General features: G+C 41.0%; 1 protein-coding gene across 3 annotated transcripts in view; it reads right to left on the bottom strand.

Annotated features, from left to right (window-relative positions):
• DCBLD1 (discoidin, CUB and LCCL domain containing 1) overlaps positions 1 to 22,144 on the bottom strand; it is a 42,954-nt gene that overhangs the window by 15,377 nt on the left and 5,433 nt on the right. The window contains exons 2-8 of one of the 3 annotated variants that reach the window (XM_039355484.1): positions 19,029 to 19,241; positions 13,898 to 14,032; positions 13,032 to 13,083; positions 11,889 to 11,958; positions 3,869 to 4,002; positions 3,107 to 3,147; positions 166 to 381 (exon numbers count right to left, since the gene is read on the bottom strand). In XM_039355484.1, the coding sequence (XP_039211418.1) occupies positions 166 to 381; positions 3,107 to 3,147; positions 3,869 to 4,002; positions 11,889 to 11,958; positions 13,032 to 13,083; positions 13,898 to 14,032; positions 19,029 to 19,241 (861 nt within the window). Of the gene's footprint in view, positions 1 to 165; positions 382 to 3,106; positions 3,148 to 3,868; positions 4,003 to 11,888; positions 11,962 to 13,031; positions 13,084 to 13,897; positions 14,033 to 19,028; positions 19,242 to 22,144 lie in introns of all 3 variants that reach the window. The other 2 variants (XM_039355483.1, XM_039355485.1) reach the window with 2 other exon arrangements.

Below are 22,144 nucleotides of genomic sequence, written 5' to 3' on the forward strand. Positions count from 1 at the left end.
AATAATTGACTCAGAAGCATCTGCAGGATCCAACACTCAAAATGAAAAAGTAGTGGTTGTGCCCTCAGGATGCAAAGACCACACTTTTCATAACTGCACACGACATCATGGCATGTGTGTCAAAAGCATATGTTGTTGTACTGAGCAGAAAGCCTCCGAACTGACCTGTAATTCTAGTTTTCTCTCCCAAGTCAATTTCCAGCCACTGCTGATGGTTACTTTGATTCGCTGCCCAAGATGGTCCAGGAACTTTAAGCCAAGCTTTCTGAGGAGACCATTCAACTAAGTCCCTAACTTCACTGATTTCATCCCAGGATGATGATGCAGTCATCTGAACATTCAAAGCATCTCCACCTCCTAAGTTCAGTGCTTTGTCACAACCTTTCAATTATAAAAAGAAAGTGCATTTTTGTTTTCACTGTACACACAGTATCATAAAAATACTTGCTTTGCCCAGTAGGACATCTTTCCTGGATATGTTTAATGCTCTAATCAAATCAGAACCCAACATCTGAACTTAGTTGTTGATAAGAAGCACTGATACTATATATTATTTAGCTGAATTGGATAAATTCCAAATTGGAAGTTTTGATTTCCAAAGATGGTATTATTCTGACAACAGTCTTAATTCTAAGTTGCATCATCAACAACACAATGAAGAATAGTTGGTGTTCTACTAACAGCCTAGCGGCTGTAATCAAATTTAACATCAATACAACCTCCTTTGTATCACAATCTGTAACAATACCTAACAAAAATAATTGCGGAGTAAATTTTACCCTCCTTCTAAAAATTCTCTGGATATTCCACCATACTTTGATCCAAAATGCTTTTATCTCTCTACATGACCACCAAATATGGTAATAGGAAGCCTCATTATAACCACATCTCCAACATTTGGGTTGCACGTCAGGGTACATATAAGACATTTTTTGTGGATCAAGGTGCCATCTATAAAACATTTTATAAAAATTCTCCCTTAAGTTCTGTGCTTGTGTAAATTTGACATTTCTCACCCAAATTTTTTCCCAGGTGTCCAATGAGACTGGCTCACCAAAATTCTGCGCCCATCTTATCATACAATCTTTAATTAGTTCCGTTTCTGAATCCAATTCAACTAAAACCGCATAAATTCTCTTAATGTGGGTTTGTCTTGAATCCTTCACTTGCTTAATAAGATTTTCATCTTCTCTAAGAAAACCCACCTTACAATCCATCTTCCATCTGTCTAGTAATTGCCTATATTGGAACCAAGAATAAATAAAGTTTTCTTGTGCTAACTCTTCCCGTGATTTTAATTGCCAGTTTTGTCCATCCCATTTAAGTAACTGTCTGTAAGACACCATATCCATTTTAACCCCTCTTTTTATTGCTTCTATCGCATGCCAAGGTATAGCCCATAATGGTACTTTGAAATCACTTTTATAATATTTTCTCCAAATCCTAAGTAAAGAGATTCTTAAGATATGAGATTTAAAAGCCCAATCCATTTTTTTATTGAATATTAAATAGGCATGCCACCCATAAAGTAAGTCCCATCCCTCTAGATAAAGTATCTCAGAGTTTGTCAAATTTATCCAATCACTGATTAGTGTTAAAACCACCGCATCATAATATAATTTCAAATTTGGTACCTTAAGTCCACCCCTCTCACGAAAGTCTTGCATAATTTTAAACTTAACCCTTGGCTTTTTCCCTGCCCAGATAAATTTATTAAGACCCTTCTGCCATTCATTTAAATTAATCTCATTTTTCAAAATTGGTAACATTTGAAACAAAAAAAGAAACTTAGGTAAAATATTCATTTTTATCACTGCAATTCTTCCCATGAGGGATAATTGCAACTTTTCCCAGTTCTTCAAGTCCTTCTGTACCCTGACCCACAACCTTTCATAAAAATACTTGCTTTGCCCAGTAGGACATCTTTCCTGGATATGTTTAATGCTCTAATCAAATCAGAACCCAACATCTGAACTTAGTTGTTGATAAGAAGCACTGATACTATATATTATTTAGCTGAATTGGATAAATTCCAAATTGGAAGTTTTGATTTCCAAAGATGGTATTATTCTGACAACAGTCTTAATTCTAAGTTGCATCATCAACAACACAATGAAGAATAGTTGGTGTTCAAAGTGTGTTGAACCCAAGCACACTGTTAAAAGAGTTCAGCTATATAAAGTTACAAGTAGTCATTGACTATCAACCACAATTGGGACTGAAATTTTAGACACTGAGGAAAGCAATCGTTAAGTGAGACACCCACCTTACTGCTTCACTCAAAGACCTCCCAGCTGCTGTCATTAAGTGATTGCACATATCCTTAACTGGAGTGCAGGGTGTCTCGAGTAGAAGACCTCCAGCACCCACTGGCACTTGAAAACCTACCATGAGCCAGGAAGCCTGGGTCCTCTCCCTGTGCCATCACACCCAGGTCTACTTATCTTAATGTTGTTCAGTAGCTGCTGACAGACACTCCCAGCCGATGTAAGGTGCAGCTTTCCTCCCAAGGTTACCTCGTGCCATCCTACAAGCAGACCCCATTCTCTCAAAGGGTCCTTCTCCAAATCAGGCAATCTGAACCGTCACAAGAAGGTGACTCACTTGTAGGAAGACATGAGGCAGTCTTGACAGGAAGGTTGTGCCTTTGTGTTGTCTGGGCAATATCTTGTCAGCAGCTGCAGAACAACATATACGTAAGTGGTGAGAAAAAGTGCTAAGCCAGCTTTGTGTGTGCTAGTGAGGTGGTGAAATGGGGGGTGGGGGTGGGGAGAGATAGGTAGGGGCAGTTGCAGTGCCCCTGCAGCCAATCGTAAGGATTGGTGGATTGCCAAGCACCTGAATCTTGACTGTGACAGTGAGGATGCTGCAACAGCCATAACTGCAGACAAGGGTAATAACTCTGTTCAGCACCATCATAATTTTGAACGGTCGTTGAATGGTTATAAGTTGAGGATTGCTTGTCTAGACGCCTACTTGATAGCAAAGCAAGTGGATTTAGTTCTGAGTAATATCTGAGTAATATTTATAATGATAACAGCTTTGAAGTACTAATTAAAATAATGAGGCTTCATTGAACAAAAAAAGCAAAAATAATACTCCTTACCGTTTGAGTTAAAAATAAATCGCTTGTCTGATAGAGATCCACTGACAAGAAAAAAGATACCATAATGTTAACTATCTATTGTCATAGATACGTTTTTGTGTGTATTATCCATCTATATTTATCAGCCAACCAGGCAACCAACCAACCAACCAAAGCTATTTTATGTATGATTTTGTTAGCACTTCTATTTCAAAGGATGAACTCCTTCCGTGACTTTGAATAACGGTGACAGATCTGATGCCTATTATTATTTAACTGTAGTGTTGAGGTTGTGCAAAGGACCCCAGTAATAAATGCATTTTATTTGCTGTTTAGTTCAGGAACCAGTTTAATATCACATTTTAGCAACCAACCACTGAATTTTGACACATATATCTTCAATTAATAACTGAACAAAGCTTATTCCCACAATTGGCTTTTCTCTTTGAATGATTCATCAAGCAAACTAAGAAGTCTGTATTAATTACAACAGAACAATATTTAACTTTAGAAAATATGGTTCAGTTGCTCATGCTAAGGGATGTGCAGACCAATTGCGTAAAAAAAAGGGAAACAACTTTGTATGGGAACACACAGTTATATGTCTCATTATGTTAAGGATAGCATACGCAAACATAATTTTAGTTGCAGATCAAATTATGGTTATTTAGCCTTCCTAGTTTAATTATGACTTATTCTGAAAGAAAAGGAAACATGTTGCCCACTACTATATCCTGCCTTTAAGTACGCATATCATAAGCCAAAAGACAAAACAATACTTACTCGTGGGAAAGGACACCATTGGCCAAAATACCCTGATACCGATTTTTTCCTTTCAACTGAACTACATTGATCTGGCCACCCACTTCATCTGCAATGATTCCAGCGTGTATGGCAGATTTGCACAAAAAGGATGTCTGGTGTAACAAAGTCAAATTAACAAACAAACAAACTGAAGATTATATTTTAGTACTTAAATAACTCACATCCATCTAGTCAACAAAAGACGCCACTCTTTCAAAAATCAAGTCTAACAGAAAAGGAAATAACCTTTCCCTGCAAATTATCTATTTAACTGGAGAAGAGACAGCATTACTTCGGAAAAGATTGCAACCACTTGACTTGTTAGGTAAATATGGTCTGAAGTTAATATTTTACAATGCAGCAATCTTTCCTTGCTCAGAAATCATTAAATGCCATTTCCTTAAAATACAGGTGGAGAAGAATAATGTCACCTGCTTTGGTCCTTTAGTTTAGGTACTCTAATTATAATGAGGAGGAGGACATTGGATTATTGCCTATAAGAATCTATTAAGCCTGATACGTAAACTGGATCAAAAGGAATGGCATGTGAAGATTATATCAATTGGCAATTGATCTAAATGAAACTACACACCCACATAAATATACATATAAGTGAACACTATGGGAATAATAATAAAAGAACAGATCAAAACATACACAATTCCCTCTGTACCTCCAAACTGTGTGCAAAGCCTAAATATACGTGTGGCTTCAACTGATCTTTCCATGACCTTCCCCATCAATGCAGCTCTTTGGGTGAAGCAATACCTCTTTTGCTATGCCTTACAGTGAAGCTGCAATGTTGTAGCAAGGCAACTATCTTACTAGCTGTTCGGTTCATATGTGCCAGAAGACATTTTCATTCAAGCAAAACACCACATGAAGTGGTCTGCCTCAAAGCATCAACTACTAGGGGCAATGGAACAGAAGGGGCGTTGACTTACCTGAACGCCTTTTCTCAGCACGGAGATGCATAATCCACGCAGTGGGTTGAGACTGTATTCCTGGCCAATCAGATCAGTCAGCCAAAGTTGCCACGCCCCGTCTTGGACCATGATCCTTTAGTCTTGACTCGAGCGCAGCCATTGACTGACAGTAAGACGTTTTGGCTCCACTAAATATACCCTATTATTCTAGTCTATAAGGGTGGGTGTGGATTATCCATCTCCGTGCTGAGAAAAGGCGTTCAGGTAAGTCAACGCCCCTTCTCCAGCACTGGAGATGGATAATCCACGCAGTGGGACATACCAAAGCCTATTGTCCCTTGGGTTGGGGAATAGACTGGTCCCGTGTGCAACTTTGGTCTAGCACCTGCTGGAGAACCCTCCTACCGAAGGAGGCCTCTGCAGAGGAGTACCTGTCGATTTTGTAATGACGAATGAATGGAGAGGGCGAGGCCCAAGTGGCTGCCCTGCATACCTCTTCAATAGAAGCCTGCATGGCCCATGCTGCTGAGGTGGCAGCACTCCTTGTGGAATGGGCTGTGATATGCTTGGGGACTTGCAAGGACTCCGCCTGGTATGCCCCCGTGATGCATGCCCTAATCCACCTACCGATGGTAGAGGACGAGACCTTCCGGCCCCTAGTAGCAGGGTGGAAGGATATGAAAAGCGCTTCCGAGCGTCGGAATTCCGCTGTGCGTGAAATGTAATGTCTTAGTGCCCTGCGTACGTCCAAGGTGTGCCATTGTTGTTCCAGGGGATGAGCTGGGTTTGGACAGAAGTCTGGTAGGACTATTTCCTGTGATCTGTGAAAAAGGGAGTTGACCTTTGGAATGAATGAAGGGTCTATTCTTAGGACTACCTTGTCCCTGTGAAAATGGCACAGGTCCTTCCTCATTGAGAGAGAAGCTAACTCGGATATCCGCCGAGCTGACGTGATGGCTACCAAGAATGCTACCTTATGGGTCAGATAGCGAATGTCACATGTTTTGAGTGGTTCGAAGGGCGCTCTGGTAAGAGCTTGTAGTACTCGTGGTAGTTCCCACGATGGATACCTGTGCACGGTTGGCGGTCTGATGTTTGCCGCCCCCTTGAGGAAGGATCGTATTAAGGGATGCTTGCCCAAGGATTCACTGGGGCTGGCAGAAAGTATAGTTGAGAGGGCGGCGATTTGCCTGCGCAGTGTGTTTGGCGAGAGGTCCCTCTCTAGGCCATCTAGTAAAAATTCTAGGATCTTGGGAATTGTGATCCCTTCGAGTAACACTTCCTGTTTAGAGCACCATGATTGGAAGCTTCTCCACGTGGCCTCGTAGATACGGTTCGTGGAGGGGCGCCTTGATGCCTGTATGACCCTAATTACACCCTGTGAGCAAGCCCCCTTGGCTAAAATTGACCGTTCAAGAGCCAGACGGCTAGTTGTAGCCATTGTGGCTCTGGGTGGGAGATCTCCCCCTGCTTGAGGGAGATCCTCTCCGGAGGAATCCGCCATGGATTCGTGCGGGAGAGACTCCTCAAGTCTGCGAACCAAGGTCTCCTTGGCCAATAAGGGGCCACAAGGATTACCTCGGCCCTTTCCCGCAGAATCTTGCGTACTACCGCCGGAAGGAGAGGTAAGGGTGGAAACGCGTACAGGAGCCCCCTTGGCCATGGGCTCCGTAACGCGTCCGTCTGCTCTGCTCCCTTGGATGGGAATCGGGAGAAGAAGCGAGTTAGGTGGGCATTGGAAGGAGAGGCAAAAAGGTCCACCTGGGGAAGCCCGAAGCGGTGACAGACCTCCCTGAAGATCCTCGGGTGTAGTTGCCACTCCGAGTGATCTATTGTTGATCTGCTCAACAGATCTGCTTGGATGTTTGCCTCCCCCAATATGTGGTCGGCCTTTATGGAGGCCAGATTTTGTTCCGCCCAGGCCCCCAGTAGGAGGGCCTCGGCCGAGAGCGAGCGAGAGTGTGTGCCCCCCTGACGGTTTATGTGGGCCTTGGCTGTCACGTTGTCCGTCAGGACCAGTACGTGCCTGCCTTTTATGCTGCTGTGAAAATGCCTTAACGCTAGGTGAATAGCCCGCAGCTCGAGCCAGTTTATGTTGTGTCGGAGATCCACCGCTGACCAGCGGCCCTGTGTCCACTTGGTCCCCAAGTGGCCTCCCCAGCCGAATAAGCTCGCATCTGTTGTGACTACTACTCTGTCTGGTTCCCTGAAGGGGGACCCCCTGAGGAGAGCTGGAGATAGCCACCACCTGAGGGAGTGTCGTACTCTCAGAGGTATGCCTACCCTCTTCCGGGATGCACTGATTTGTTGTCTCTGAAACGGGAGCATGAACCATTGCAGTTCTCTTGAGTGCAGCCTTGCCCAAGGAACTATTGCTATGGTCGATATCATCTTCCCTAGCAGCTTCCCTGACTGACCGCGGCTTACCTGTTTTACGGCTTTCTTTATGCTGCTGAGGCGTTCCTGTGATAGGTACACCTTGCATTCCTTTGTGTCTATGACCGCTCCCAGGTGGAGTATTCTCGTAGTTGGGGTTAGATGGCTCTTTGGAAAGTTCACCGAGAAGCCGTGGTCCTGCAGCATTTTTATCACTAACTTTAGGTCCGCCCGAGACTGCTGGGCGGACGATGACTGGATTAGAATATCGTCCAGGTAGCACTGGACTCTGACTGGTACGTTTCTTAGTTGTGCTGCCAGAACCGCCAGAATCTTGGTGAACACCCTGGGCGCTGATGACAGGCCGAATGGAAGTGCCCTGTATTGAAAATGGTGCCCCCTGTAGGCAAACCGTAGAAAGCGGCGGTGAGCCAGAGAGATAGGGATGTGCAAGTATGCCTCCGTGAGGTCGATCGATGCCAGAAAATCCCCTTTCCTTACGCTTCCAAGGATGGAGCGTAGTGTCTGCATTTTGAATTTGCGGTATTTTATGTAGAAATTTAGCCTTTTCAAATCCAAAACGGCTCTCCAACCCCCCGAGGGTTTTGGGACCACGAAGAGGATAGAATAAAACCCCTGGTCTCTCTGGTTCATAGGCACCGGCTCTACGGCCCGTATGTTTAGAAGGTGCTGAACGGCCTCGTTCATGAGCCTTCTCTTTGTTGGGTTTGTGGGACAGGGGCACGGGCGGAAGCGGTTCGGGGGCTTTGAGAGAAATTCTAGAGATAGACCATGACGTATGGTGTTCCTGACCCATACGTCCGTGGTGGTCTCTTCCCACTGGGGAGCAAACCCTGCTAGTCTGCCCCCTATGGGAAGGTCTGGGCGGGAGTCATCTGGTACGGCGGAAGGGGCGGTTGTTCCCCCGAAAGGGCCGTCTTCCCTGTGTTTGCCTATGTCTTGTGTTCTGTCTGTCCCCCTGTCTTTCCCTATCCTGTCTAGCTTGGAAGGGTTGGGAATTTTGAAAGTAGTTGACCCTGGCTTCCGTACGAAAGGATTGTTTCCTTCCCCAGGAGCCGGGTCTCTTGTCCTGCCTTTTAAGCATGTGTTTAAGGACCTTGCGCTTGTCCTTGTTCTCTGTCAGGTATGGCGTTAGTGCCTCACCAAACAGCTTTGCCCCTTGGTACGGAGCCGAAGCCAATTTCCACTTGGATTTGGTATCCGCCTGCCAGTTCTTTAGCCAGAGGATGCGCCTGCTCGTGTTGTTTGCCGCCATTGCCTTGGCTGAAAACTTGGTCGCTAAAAGTGTTGCGTCCGACGCATATTCCGTGGCCGCTACCATTTTGCTGAGTTCCTGATGAGTGCGTATATCTTCCATGGGAACCCGGCCCTGTAGCTCACGGAGCCAACAAAGTGTGGCTCTGGTGAAAAAGGACGCGGAGGTAGACGCCCTGGTAGCCCAAGCTATTGCCTGGTGCGTTCTCCTGTAGTTGGACTCACTCTTTCGGTCCTCGGCTTTAAGAGCCTCAGCAAAATCTCCTGATATGGCCGTGTCCGATATCAGGGGACCTATGGGTTCGTCCACCACCGGCACCTCCAATGTTCCCTCTAGCTCCCTTGCTACGTTAAATAGCTTCCTCTCCGCATTGCTAGGAAGCGGTAGGGAGGTTGGCGCTGCCCACTGTTTCCTTATTGTGTTTAGGAACATGGTCGGGCATGGTATGCGGTGTTGAGTGGTTACCTTTTCGGCGAACGTCGGCTCAGCCTCCGTGTCAACTGTGACAGGCTCCGCTGGTGTCCCATGCCCCAGATGGGCTGTGGCCTCAGCCTTGCGCAGAATAGTAACAAAAAGAGAAGGGTTAAACAGGCCGCTGAAGGACGGCCCTTGAGGTGAGGTGTCCTCCTCCTCCTCAGACATTTGAATCCCTTGTGACGTACCTGGCTGGTCCAGGTAAGCTTCCTCAGAGACCGACGAGTCTGAGACGGAGGAGAGGTCCTGATGGTCCTCCGTTTCCTCCCGATGCCTCGTTCTAAGTCCTAGAGACTTGGCTTTTGAAGTTTGAGCCCTGGCCTCAAATGCACGGTCCACTGCCTGTGCTATTAGGGTAGCTAGCAGATCCCCCGTCAATGCAGGAGGAGTGACCATTGCCTGCGACCCTGCAGGTGCTGTGGTTAGCATGGTCCTCGGGGTTTCCTGTAACCTCCGTGGGGAGGGGGATCGGGAGAGCGATGAGAATTCGCCTATCCCACCCTCTGTTTGGGACTGTGATGAGCTCCCTAATGACCAAATGGCCCGTGGGGATGAAGGGAGACCCAGCGGTAGATCAGGACCTATTCCCCCATTCTGCCTATTTTCAATTCTGGCCCTTTTCTGGGCTCTGTCGAACTCTTTTTCTAGGGCTTGGTGTCTTCTGATTGCCTGTTTGTCAGCCTTCTTTGATGACTTCCTTGCAGCCTTTCTAGGGGCTGCAGAGGATTCCGAATCCTCTGAAGCAGGTGCTCCAGAGGATGAAGGCGGGGCTCCAGTGGAGGGAATGATTGCTTCCTCCATTCTCCACTAACGCTGGGCCGCGATAGGGGGGACCCAGGTAGTAGGAGAGCTCCAACTTTGAGTAAGGACAGGCGCACTACTGGGGGCGTCTGGAACTCAGGAGCAGACTCTGCCAAATTGTCAGAGTTAGTCACTGTGCACGGATAAGAACAGGCACGCTAATGGGAATGCCTGGAACCCGGCTTGACTATGGTGGGTAAGGACAGGCACGCGACTGGGGATGCCTGGGACCCACCACTAAATCCAGAGGCGTACGGGCCACTAATGGGGGACCCGAAGTCTGGAAGGAGCCAAAGGCAACTAAACACAGTTAGTTATGAAAGGTTCTTATTTACTTTAGGTAGAAGACACCAAGTCCTGGAACCAGTAGCTATGTGTCTGATTTGAATGTCTCTGAATGAATAATAGATGCTTTAGTACCCCAGTACTGCTTGCCTATTAATTCACTCCAGCGGCTGAACCTAGCTTTCTTAAGGAACTTTAACTCCCCTGTTTGGACAAAAAATATGGCCGCCGCTGCCAGGAAACTACTGCGCATGTGTTAACAAGGCTGCCTATGCCACGTGCGGTTGTAACAAAGAGCTGCGCGTGCTTCCAGCTGTGCAGACAATGGCGCCTCGTTTAAAAAATCCTGAGCAGCCTGGAGTGAAAAGACTGCTCCTTCGCACGCCAGCTGTTTCCCTTAATCAATCTCCCTCCCAGCATGCGTCCCCTTTGTCCTCCGCTTCCCTCGCTAACTGCTTGCCTTTCTGTCTTTTTTTTTGTTTGTTTGTTTTAAACGCGAGGGGTTGCCCGAGCCTCCCCGTTTGTTTAAGGCAGCTGCCGGCTGCTGGAAGGTGGCTGGGGTTGGTTAGGGAGGGGAGTTAGGGATTTCCCCCTTTTAAGTGGGGGTGGTTTCCCCTGTAGGAATCTGACTTCCTGAGTTTTACAATTTAGCAAGGAAATTTTTGAGTGGTCAATTAAATTGAATTAAATTATCTCTAATTAACTTTTAAACTAAGCAATTTCAGCTACTAGAAAAAATCCCCCCTAATGGAAAGGAACTATACCTGCCCAGGAGCCAAAAGTTGTAGATGTCTCTGCATGGCCAGATCAGTCAAGACTAAAGGATCATGGTCCAAGACGGGGCATGGCAACTTTGGCTGACTGATCTGATTGGCCAGGAATACAGTCTCAACCCACTGCGTGGATTATCCATCTCCAGTGCTGGAGAACTTGTTTTTAGATTTGAAGTGCTGCTTTGCTCCAGCGAGCAACACTGAGACACCTCTGCAAAATGATCTGGAGGATGTCACAGAAAGCAGGTTTATCAGATTTGTAGATGAGGACAAAATCAAAATTCAAAATAACCTTGACCTAAGCATTGATCTAAATCCAATGGAGTGATGTTTAAATGTGTCCACGGTGCCTTCTATAGCTGATCCTCTGATATAGGATTTGAGACACCAGGCTTATTGGCTGGGCAATAAGTTTCCTAGAAGATCTAGGCCAGACATGTCAAACTCGCGACGTCACGGGACTGTTTTGCCATTGCTGGCAATGGGGTGGGCGCGGCTTCTGCGTGACGCATCTGGCCAGTGGGCCGGCAGTTTGACACCCCTGATCTAGGATTTCGATTAGATCACCAGCTGAACATAGGGAAGCAGTGTCATGCAGAACTATTTAGGCTTGATGGCCACCTGCTGGAGATACTTAATGGACACTGACCATAAACTATTTTATGATTCATTCCACTCTATTAAGTGGTGTAATAGCAGTTTCCCTGATCTTCATTCACAATAGGATTCCTGCAAAATATATTACTGAACCTAACTTTCAAAACAGGTTTCAGATCACAACAGATGGACTTTTTAGTTTAACAGAAAAACAGTTCTATCTGTCAGACTACCAACCATTTAGCCTGAACTATATTAATTAAACGAAAAAAACACTCTTTATAGGCTTCTCATCTTTAAGCCTGATTTTTCAAGATTATCTACACCTGTTTATATCACTATTTCCAGATCTTAATATGCTCCATGTTGCATAATAATTTATTGTACCGGCTTTGACTTAAGTTAAATGTTTTATTGACTAGTCAAAAACATCTAGAAAACAATGCTGCTACTTTTTTCTTCTCAATCTGCTCTTACATTGGGGTACTTACATCTCTGTAGCCTTCTATGATATTACCAGAAATATCTCCTATTATATCTCTGCAACCAGGTGGACAGTATCTGCTGTCAGGGGAAAAAAGGGGCTCATTATTTGAAGTAGAGATTAGTAATGAAGTGCAGTATGGACACATACTCATAAATATAGGGATAAACACAAATGACACTAAGATCAAGGCCTTCCCTCTCAAAATTCCAGTTGATTCACATGCTCTGTGGAATAGCAGAAACACCCACAACAGCAGCAACTGGAATGCATGTTGTTTGTTTCTTGCTGTCATACTTGAGCTGGATGTTATGTCCAAAGAGTTGTTCTATAACCCACCACATATTGTCACAGTTTTACCTGCCCTCCCAGGTCCAGCTTTTACAACATGGCTAGTTAGACCTTGATGGCATTTGCAATATGTTAAACTGTTTCTGTAGCTTTTACAGATGTGGACAATTTTCCAAGATGCTGCAGAGTCCACAGAGTCCACTAGCAGCAGCTATCAAAGACACTGGAGGTTTCTGAGGGTTATAACGAGTTTGAAAAAAGCAAGAAAAAGAGGAATGTAACCAGTGAGATCACTCCTGAGAGTCTGCCTTGTGGTCTCATTCATCCTTACTAAAATTCTTCTGGGTGTGAACAAAGCATGCATGCTCTGAATAACACTATGGTCACATGCATATTCCTCGACTCATTAGCCAGCACCAAGTCCAACTAAAAAAGATGCCCATCCCCACCACTTCTGAAACTATTTCTTGCTTATATGCCTTTATTTTCCAAGCTACTGCATGAGATACTTCTTTCTGTGGTTAGGAGTCAGACATCGTCAATACCAAAAGCACAGTCCTGACTTATTTTGGCATCACAAGTCACTATATATTAGGACAGTGCAGTGTTCTGTTGTAGCATTCCTTCATTACATTTGGAATGTAAAGTCTTCCCAAAGAAGTCTTTACTGCCTGAGACCCAGGCAAGCGTCAAGTAGATAATCACATAGGCAGATGCCTCCAAGTATTTCCCGACAAACACATTCCTGTGGTTGGCAGTAGGGTTCCTGGCTTATGGTCATATCTATTATCAGCAATAAATATGTTACAAGCAAGATGCAACTTGACAGCCAGAGTCTAGCCCTTAAGCCTATACGTACCTATACTCCAGCTTTGTGTAGTGGTTGCCTTTCTCCAGACATGTGATTAGATCTGTTCAAAGTAAAAGTTATTTCTCAATCAGGAAGATACAAGTACTTGTGAATTTATATTCATAAGTCCATGCATACAGACTTAGTCAGTTAAAGCTAAAGTGTCATTTAAGAAGAATTAAGAGCCACAGTGGCCCTGCAACATTTGTTCCCCCTTCATAAGCTTTGTTCTATCTTCCCTATCCTTCTCACAGACTTCTTCAATTGGATCTACTTCCCCCCCCCCCAAAAAAAATAATTACAGCAAAATTTCAATTTAACAAACATCTTGAGGGAAGAGTCATTGTTAAACCCTAATGTCAGAATTTACATATTTTACTTGTGTGAAATTCTAGTTTAGCAAGAACTGTCTTACCCATGGTCTGACAGTCAGTCAGACTTATATGCTCTGTCATAAATCAAGAACAAGAAAAGATAGATTTTTATGTACAACTTGGCAACAGAGTAGAGATTCAAGTTCTTTCATGCCAACATACAGATTTTTCCAATATCAATTTCTGACTGCAACCATTAGTACTGAAATAGTAAGATGAAAGGCAATTTCTCTCTGCTTGCTTCTCCTTTCTGTTCAGAATGCTTGGGATATCAGCAAAAAGACACTCTCACTACAGTCTGGCCACTTTCCTATTTCCATAAGAAGCAAGACAAGCAGGCAGCCAAATAAGGGACAGTGATTAAAGGTCACTAGCATTTAGGTTATCCTTGCTTCCCAAAACTAAGGAATGAGAACAGTGACCAGTTGGTTTTGTAGTCACTGTTCCCTTGACAGCTCATCTCAATTCCTACCTATATTCATTTGAGGTTTTCCACTTTACCTGGATGATCACTGCTGGTGAAGGACAGGAGAAAGCCCCTACCAGATATATGGGACCTGCTCTCAAAGCGAATGGTTACTTCATGAGAATCCAAGATTATTTCATTTGGGATGGGCACATTGCCACAATAAGGTCCTAAAAATAGAACAAGTATAATTGGAGACTTGCTCCATACAACAGAGACACACCCAAAAAAAAGAAAGAAAGAAAAAGAAATCTGTAGAACTTAGTTTACTAAGTGCATATTTGACTTGCAATCTTTGAAGTTAGTTAAATAGCTAAAATCTTGCCACCTTTCATTCAATAAAAAAGAAACACCGATATTAACATTTCAGATTATTTTAGTTTCAAGTACTGTACATAACTAGAATTCAGTAGTTTTGAAAGTATAGCTTTCTTAAAAGAGCAGTAAATAACAAAACTCAACAATTATCATTTAAAGTCTTAACACAGTATATGTGATACATACTTAATAAATGTAATAAATATGTAAATAAATATGTAAACATGTAATAAATACATTCATATAATGTATGTTTTTTTTAGTTCTTGGTTTTAGTTTTGTGATGTTATGATTTGTAGTTTTATTACTGCTGTGAACTGTCTCTCATGTATTAAGATAGCCATATAAATCTTTTAAATACATTAATATATGTAGCACTATTTGCAAAGTATATATTCACATTTAGTTATTTCTATTAAAAACAAAAACAGTAATCCTTTTCCTTATTTTTTTCTTCTGGTTTGAGAAATAGTTTATTAAAAGTTCAGTAACAATTTTATTTTTTTACATGGGAAGTTAAATGCACTAAACATTTTTAGATCCAAACTATAGAGCATTATAATGGAACCAATTTCATTAATTAATTTTTTTTTAATATTTGAACTCTTTAGAAAATTTGGAAATACTTTTGCTGGCTTAGGTCGCCATTTTATCTAACTGTAATTTTTAATAATTAATGCAGCATTACTTTTCTCACAGCATTATAAAATATTTGTTAGAAAGCAAGGTGAAAACAATTGGAAATGCTCAACTGAAAGTTGTAAACAATTTGGAGATATAAATAAATTGTAAAAATTAAATGAAAAAATTTAGGGAAAAAAAATAGGAGATCTAGTGATAGCAGAAAATAAAGAGTGAATAACAATCTATAAATTGTAAAAGATAATTATTATGTGCAGGATGTAAAACAGTATTATTCTAGACCAGGGGTATCAAACTGCAGGCCCACAGACCGGTTGCATCATGCAGAGGCTGCTCCTACCCCAGCAATGCAAAAAAAGGGACAATGTGTCGCGACATGTCACGTGACGTGTTTGACATTATTGTATAAACATTAAAGAGAATTAAAATGTCCACAAAAGCAAGTAATTCAGGTTTTTGTAGGTTTCACTTATTGAGAATTCTGTAAGTACAAAGATTGTGAGTCAAGTTGATAGGTCAGAAACATTTAGATGTGACCTCATTTTAGCATGGAAGTTGACCTAACCTATATACATATCAGCGGAAAATCAATTCAAAATTGCATGAAATACCTGGAAGAGAAAGTTATCTTTAATGTAAGATCTGATGTCCTGAAGGACAAAGAAAGTATTCAAAGATTAAAGGTTTAATCTTTTTACTCTGAGTGAAAAATCCTCAGAAATGATCACGACAACCAAGTTCACATCCAGAGGGTTTCAAACTCAAAACAGGATGTTTCAAATTCAAAATAGTTCGAATTCAAAACATTTTGCACACACCTAGGAATTATTGTCTCCTGTCTCCTGTTAAATTACTAAGACCTTAAACATTCCTTAAAGCTAAAGAGCCATTGCAGGATGTAATTATGCTTGCTTAAGAGTTTTTATTTTAATAAAAGACAGATTGGAGGAAGCCTGAATTATGTTTATAGAAGGCCTAAATTACAGACCACCCAAAATTGTAGCACACACTTTTAAATGTTCTTACTTGCTTTAAGAGTTAAGAGGTATATGATGAAGCATAATCACAGCTTGTTTTGCTGTAGTCTGAAGTGTTTTATATCATTAGAAACCATTTCTACCAGCCTTTCCCTAGTAATACTTCTAGGTGGTATTTCTATCACAAAAAAAAACTGTTAATAGTTTAAAAATATAACAATTGAAGACAGAAAGGACTGCAATTAACTCAAGAGAAACTAATACTGGCCATAAAAGTCTCTGGAGCATTAAACAGCAGAACCGAGGAAGCTTTCAGATGTAGCCGTGATTCTTCATGAAAATGGTAATATTACATTGGAGACAGTGAAATACCGCAGCTTGACTGTCCTTCATAATCATCCAGGGTTTGATTTATCACTTCCCAGTCAGCATATGTGCAATATATATAGGCAGCCATTCAAAGTTAGGCAGGACACTCCAAAACTCCTGATGACCCATTCTCAAAGTTCTGATGGCTGCATTCCCCCATGGTCACATGATCATATATGGAGCACTTGTCAACCAGCTCACATTTAGAGCATCCCACAGTTAGGTGACAATGGGTTTTGGCATTTTTTGCTGCTTTCCACCAAAAAGTTTCCATTTAGAGGAAGCAGGTTCATTTAATAACTGTGGCATTCGCTTAATAACTGAGCATTTAACAATTGCTGCAAAAAAGGTCATAAAATTGGACGTGATCCCGTGATCCATGATTTACAATCGTAATTCCAGGCTTTATTATGGTTGTAAATCGATTTGTTTAATGAATAAAAATAAATTTGCAACATGATCTGGAAGTCAACACTTAATTTGTACTTTAAAAAAATAGAATGGAAAGAAATGGTTATTTTATGTTTTGAAGAGAAATAAACAAGAGAAATAAACATTTTCCCCATTCCGTTTTTTCAGACTAAATTTGCCTCCAGACATTTTCCCACAGATATGCTTCTAGTATCTCTTATATTTCCCAATGACCTGTCTTGCCCTCAAGTGTACAGTAATTAAGACTGCTGATTCATTCTAAGGTTGACTGGTCTGAGGCTAGGAAACATACAGTATTCCAGATACTGTAAAATAAATTCTGCACACAAAAAATCAGACATGCCTGCACTTGCGAAAGAAGTCAACCAAGTCTCAGATTTAGAATTGACAGATCAAACAAGAATATTTTTCACAATTCTGTAAAAGAGAAGTATAAGGTAAGGAAACAGTTATCAATAATTCAGCATAAAGCTTGTGAATAATACAGGTCTAATTCCAGGAAAGTTGAAGAGTGTTACCGTCTCTAGTTCAGAGAACCCAAACTCCTGCTGAAGGAATTTTTGAAGAGAACTAAAATGTTGCATTAAAGCACATGCGATAAAGTCCCAGAGTTAGACATATCTTTCTATTTAAATGAATCTTAGATAGCAAAACTTGAAGAAAGCTTTTGTTCAAGATCTTGGAGAACCACTGCCAAGGGAGACAGTATTGCATTAAATGGCCCAATGGATGATTTTCATGATGTTATATAGTTCCGCAATATATAATTCATTTGAGTGTTTCTATGCAATAACACCCTAATTCTTTTTCTGCACTTACCACAATGGTATCTAAGTAAGTCTATTTTCCAAGCGCCTCATTTAAAAAGCCTATTATCCCATAAAAATGTCAGCATTTTCATATTTATTAGGGAGAAATATTTGCCTTATTAAAATGTATATTTTTACTATCAAACAGAAAAACAACTATTTATGTCTCTTTATAAGGTGAAAAACAATGGTGTTAAAATATATAATTATTTAGATTTAAACAGCACTCAGAATCCAAGACTTTGCATAAAAACAGCTATTTGAACAGAACTCCTTGAAAAATTCTAGTGTATCCCCCACCTTCTCTGTCAGGCAGGAATGATATAAATGTAACCTGAAAATTCTAATCTTCTGCCATTTTTTTCAATATTCCATATAATATAAGTCAGGTTATCCTCTAGTTTGGCTATTTGATTCTTTATAATCAGGTATTCTCACAATCTTTCTTTAGCCATCAAGTGCTAATTCAAAATAAAAACACCTCTATGGTCCAAAAGACAGCCTCATTCCTAGCTTTTGTTCTTTATAATATGTAATAACACAAATCTGACCATTTCTATTTAAAAATAAGAGCCACTTTCCATGATAATTGCTCTCTGGGAAGCGTGTTCTCATAACTGACAGATTAGAATAAAACTGCACACTCTTGTATTGTTATACCAATCACTGTATGGCAGTTTATGTAAAGAAAAACAACACAACTTGGAAAAGGATTACACCTTAAGGTCATGGTAAAATGAGCACTATTTACTCATATCAGAGTAAAGAACTACTGTCTATTTTCCTAGATTATCACATTTTCAGACTAGACTAGTCATCAGTTCCATTTTATTGGATTTCCCCAAAGGTGCTTTTTCAGGAGGCAATTGGACTTTCTTGTTTTTCTCTGAAGATGTTTCTCTTCTCACCCAAGAAGCTTCATTTTATTGGATGTTACATCATTTCTACAAGTATATATGTGGTGTGCATCAGCTCTAATTGGATTCATAAGTCCTATCTTCCACCTTTCTTTACAGAATTAGGCCTAGAGTGACCAGTTGAATCACTGCAATGACCTGGGCACTATTTTTTGTACCATATCTACACATCCTTTTCTCTAAACACTTTAATCATCCTTTCTTGCATCAGCTAACTTGTGCTATTGCTTTTAGGTGCCATAAGTCTAACACAGAATGAATATTCAGCATTTCAGCTGCTTTAAAAAAAGAAAAAGAAAGAAGTGAATCACTAGGTAAAGATAACTCCCAACTCATCCTGCTTACTAATCTTTGGCTCATCTTTATTCTTGTAGCTGATTAACCACCAGACTATCAAAATGTCCTTGTATATCTACAGTTCCCTCAGTGATTGGTGCTTTTTAAAATAAAATAAAATAAATCAAATTCCTGAATAAACACAATGCAGATAAGGATGAGAAAAGATTAAGGTAGAGTGCTGATTTTATACTCCCTTATTGGTCAGTATGTAGGAGCTTTGGGCAGCTCATCTAAATAACTTGGGAGCTGCAGTGAGGATGAGGATGGGTCTCCGTGAAAATGATTCTGATGATTTGGGGAGTGACAACAGTACTGTGGCAATGCCTTCCAACAAATCAGTTGTACCATCATCTCTTTACATACCGTACACTGTTGTAGAATTGTAGATGATAAGGTAGTTAGATTCACATTTCTGGGATTCTATATCCAAGTCTCCAATTTTTAAGATCAGTTGCTTTCCATGAGGTAGCTGAATTTTCTTTTCACAGAGAGTATGATTGGGATAAGTCCTAGGATAGTTTTTGGACGTTAGAGTTCCACTGTCTTGGTAGATGACTACAGACCCACATCCATCACCTATTTGAAGAAAGATGAAAATTTAAGAAGTCAATAGGCATATTATCTGCTGCAATGCACCACACATTCAACTCTTAAAATATCACTGCCCAGTTACTATTCTCCTAGATTTGAACATATATTTTTAAAGTAGGTTCTCAATTATCTCTTAAAAACAAAGGGAGGAATGAATCAGCTCAGGGGTTATTAAACTTGCATGAAAAACGTTCTTTGTTGTCAAAAATAATAGTGAGAAGTGTGCTTAGAACCAATTTACCCATTAGGCACAAGAGGCATAATACCCAGGGCCCATGAAAATCTCTTAATTATTTTTTAATAAAAGAATAAAAATGAAGTAGAAATTATTAATTTTAAGCCTTTTAATAAATATTAAATTGTATGCTTTTTAGACAAGAATGCAGGCAAGAAAACACAACATTTGAGCATCAAACTAATGATTTTATTTGTAACATAGGCATAGTGTAGACATTAAAATTTAGTAGTCCTAATGATATGTGATGTACATCACAACTAATCAGCAACAAATATTATTATAAAATATTATGTATTATACATTATTTACTATTCCCTACGTCTCTGTAAAAATACAAAGGAAATATTGAAAATCATATAAAATATATAACAAACAAAATATGCTGCAGAAAATATGCTTAATGTAATATTTTAACCCATCCCATGGCATTTCTTAACAAATCTCTTGGCGCAAAAGACTACAAAGCACAAAATAATGTATTGTTTAAAGCAAATTAAAAACGGGTATAGAGCAAGGAACTATTGAATATAGAAAAATGGATACCAGCAAGCATGACCTGTTATAGAAAGTCCAGTCTCCTGCATTGCATGTTCTTCGCAGCTCAATCTATCAATGCGTTATGACAGATTTACAACATCTATTTTTATCAAAACTGCTATGTGACAGGGTAAGCTCCTGTCATTTGCTCCAGCTCCTGCCGACCTAGCAGTTCGAAAATGTGTAAATGGGAGCAGATAAATAGGTACCACTTCAGTGGGCACATTAACGGGGACATGAAAGGAGCCACCAACTCCCAGGCAATGGTGATGTCACTAGCTGATCCTTTCACCACGGAAACGCTTCGGTGCTTCCCACATGGAAGTATAGGATCTATCTTTCTATCAATGCTGATGGTCCTCATGAACACTTTAGAGTATTCTTGGAAAATAAAATGGTGGTGACTACAGTGTGGTGTTCTGTTTAATAATGTGGCCAGAAGCCTAGAAAAAAGCCAAGTTACACTGAGATGCTAGAAAGCATCATGAGAAACCTGAGAGAATGATGGGGAACAACCTTACCCTTCTGTTGTCTATCCAACTCCTCAAAATTTCAAATATGTTTGGAAGATATGATCTAAAATGTTGCTATTCTGGGCAGAGGTAGCAATGGGAGAGAGCTTGCAAGTTATTACCACCGCTATATAGATATACGATCCATAGTTTGCTAGTTTACATTACAGGAAAATCAAGATTCCTTTGGCAAACAAGAAACATAGCCCCCCCACCTTCAAATGCAGTGCTGCTGAAATATATGAAAGCAGCCACAGCTGATTAAAAGATAGGCAGAGTTGCTTTAAGGCCTGTTGGACAGACACATGCATACCCCAAAGATATTCTTCTCCGCTCTGGTGGAAGTGTTTCCTAGCCAGGCATATCCACATCCAGAGCTTGGGAGAGCCTCAAAGCAGTCATGCCTTCAAGCAGCTGCCACCAATTCCTGGCTTTGAGAAAAGATCCAGATGAGAACAGAATTTATTCACTAAATCTCATTTCTTCAACTGAAAACGCTTGAGTATCATTTAAATTGGACTGTGATCCACTAAAGTTCATATTATAGTAAACTGATCAGTCTTTACGAAGTGACAAGACTTTTGAATGCTCTGATTTGTACAGGTTAGCACCCATTTGTTAATGTCAAGGAATTTGTGTGCTTTGTCTTCTTCAATTAATGGAATGACAGAAAAGAAGATTTTCAGCATTTTATAGGACGTGGGTGTAGTTTACTGACGCTTGAATGCATCTCTGGTTTTTCAGTTGAGAAGCATGTTTGGCTTCCATATTAACTAAGCTAAAAGGGGTTAAATTCTCAAGCAGATTCCCCCCCCCCCCAGAAAACAGCTCCAGTTTTCTTTCCTGAGAAAGAAATAGTAAGTCTCAAGGAATGGCATTGTTTCTGACTTAACTCTTCTCTTTTGTTCCTTAGATGGAACCTCTCTCCCATTTTCTTTTCACAGCACAGCAATGTTAAATAGAAGTAATAGTTCTTGTCTGAATTTTATCCAGAGCAGAAAGGGAAGGAACATCTGCCCAAACTAAGTAGGACCAGAGATTTCCAACAACCACTTTTGCTTGCTTCCAAAATAATTATGAAATCACTGTTTTTACAATAATTGCTTACTGCGTTTCACAGGAAAGTGATGGGAATTATTTGATGGAACAATGTTCTTATGTATATTCTACAGCATTGGTGGCGAACCTATGGCCCGAGTGCCAGAGGCAGCACTCAGAGCCCTCTCTGTGGGCACGCGTGCCGTCGCCCCAGTCCTAGGCCTTCAGCTGGGTTTTATAAAAACTTTTCGCTCTAGGCCTCTACCACCATGTGCAACAACAACGAAAAAAAAGGTTCAATCAGTCAATTTCAACTTCTCGCTGGAAAAAAAAAGATCTTGCAAAGTTAGAATTGATTGATTGAACTTTTTAGTCCCACCCAGTCTGCCATTACCACCACAGCCATGCCCAGCCAATGGGCCACGGTGGATTGCAGTTTGGGCACTCAGTCTCTAAAAGGTTCACCATCACTGTTCTACAGTATATACAGCTGTCATAGAGTTAAATCTACTGTATTGAAACATATTTAATTTTAGGCAAATTGTTCATTCCACTTTGTGTTC

Source organism: Crotalus tigris, unplaced genomic scaffold (genome assembly GCF_016545835.1).
Source record: "Crotalus tigris isolate CLP2741 ecotype Arizona unplaced genomic scaffold, ASM1654583v1 scf7180000018691.1937549, whole genome shotgun sequence".
Taxonomy (NCBI): Eukaryota; Metazoa; Chordata; class Lepidosauria; order Squamata; family Viperidae; genus Crotalus; species Crotalus tigris.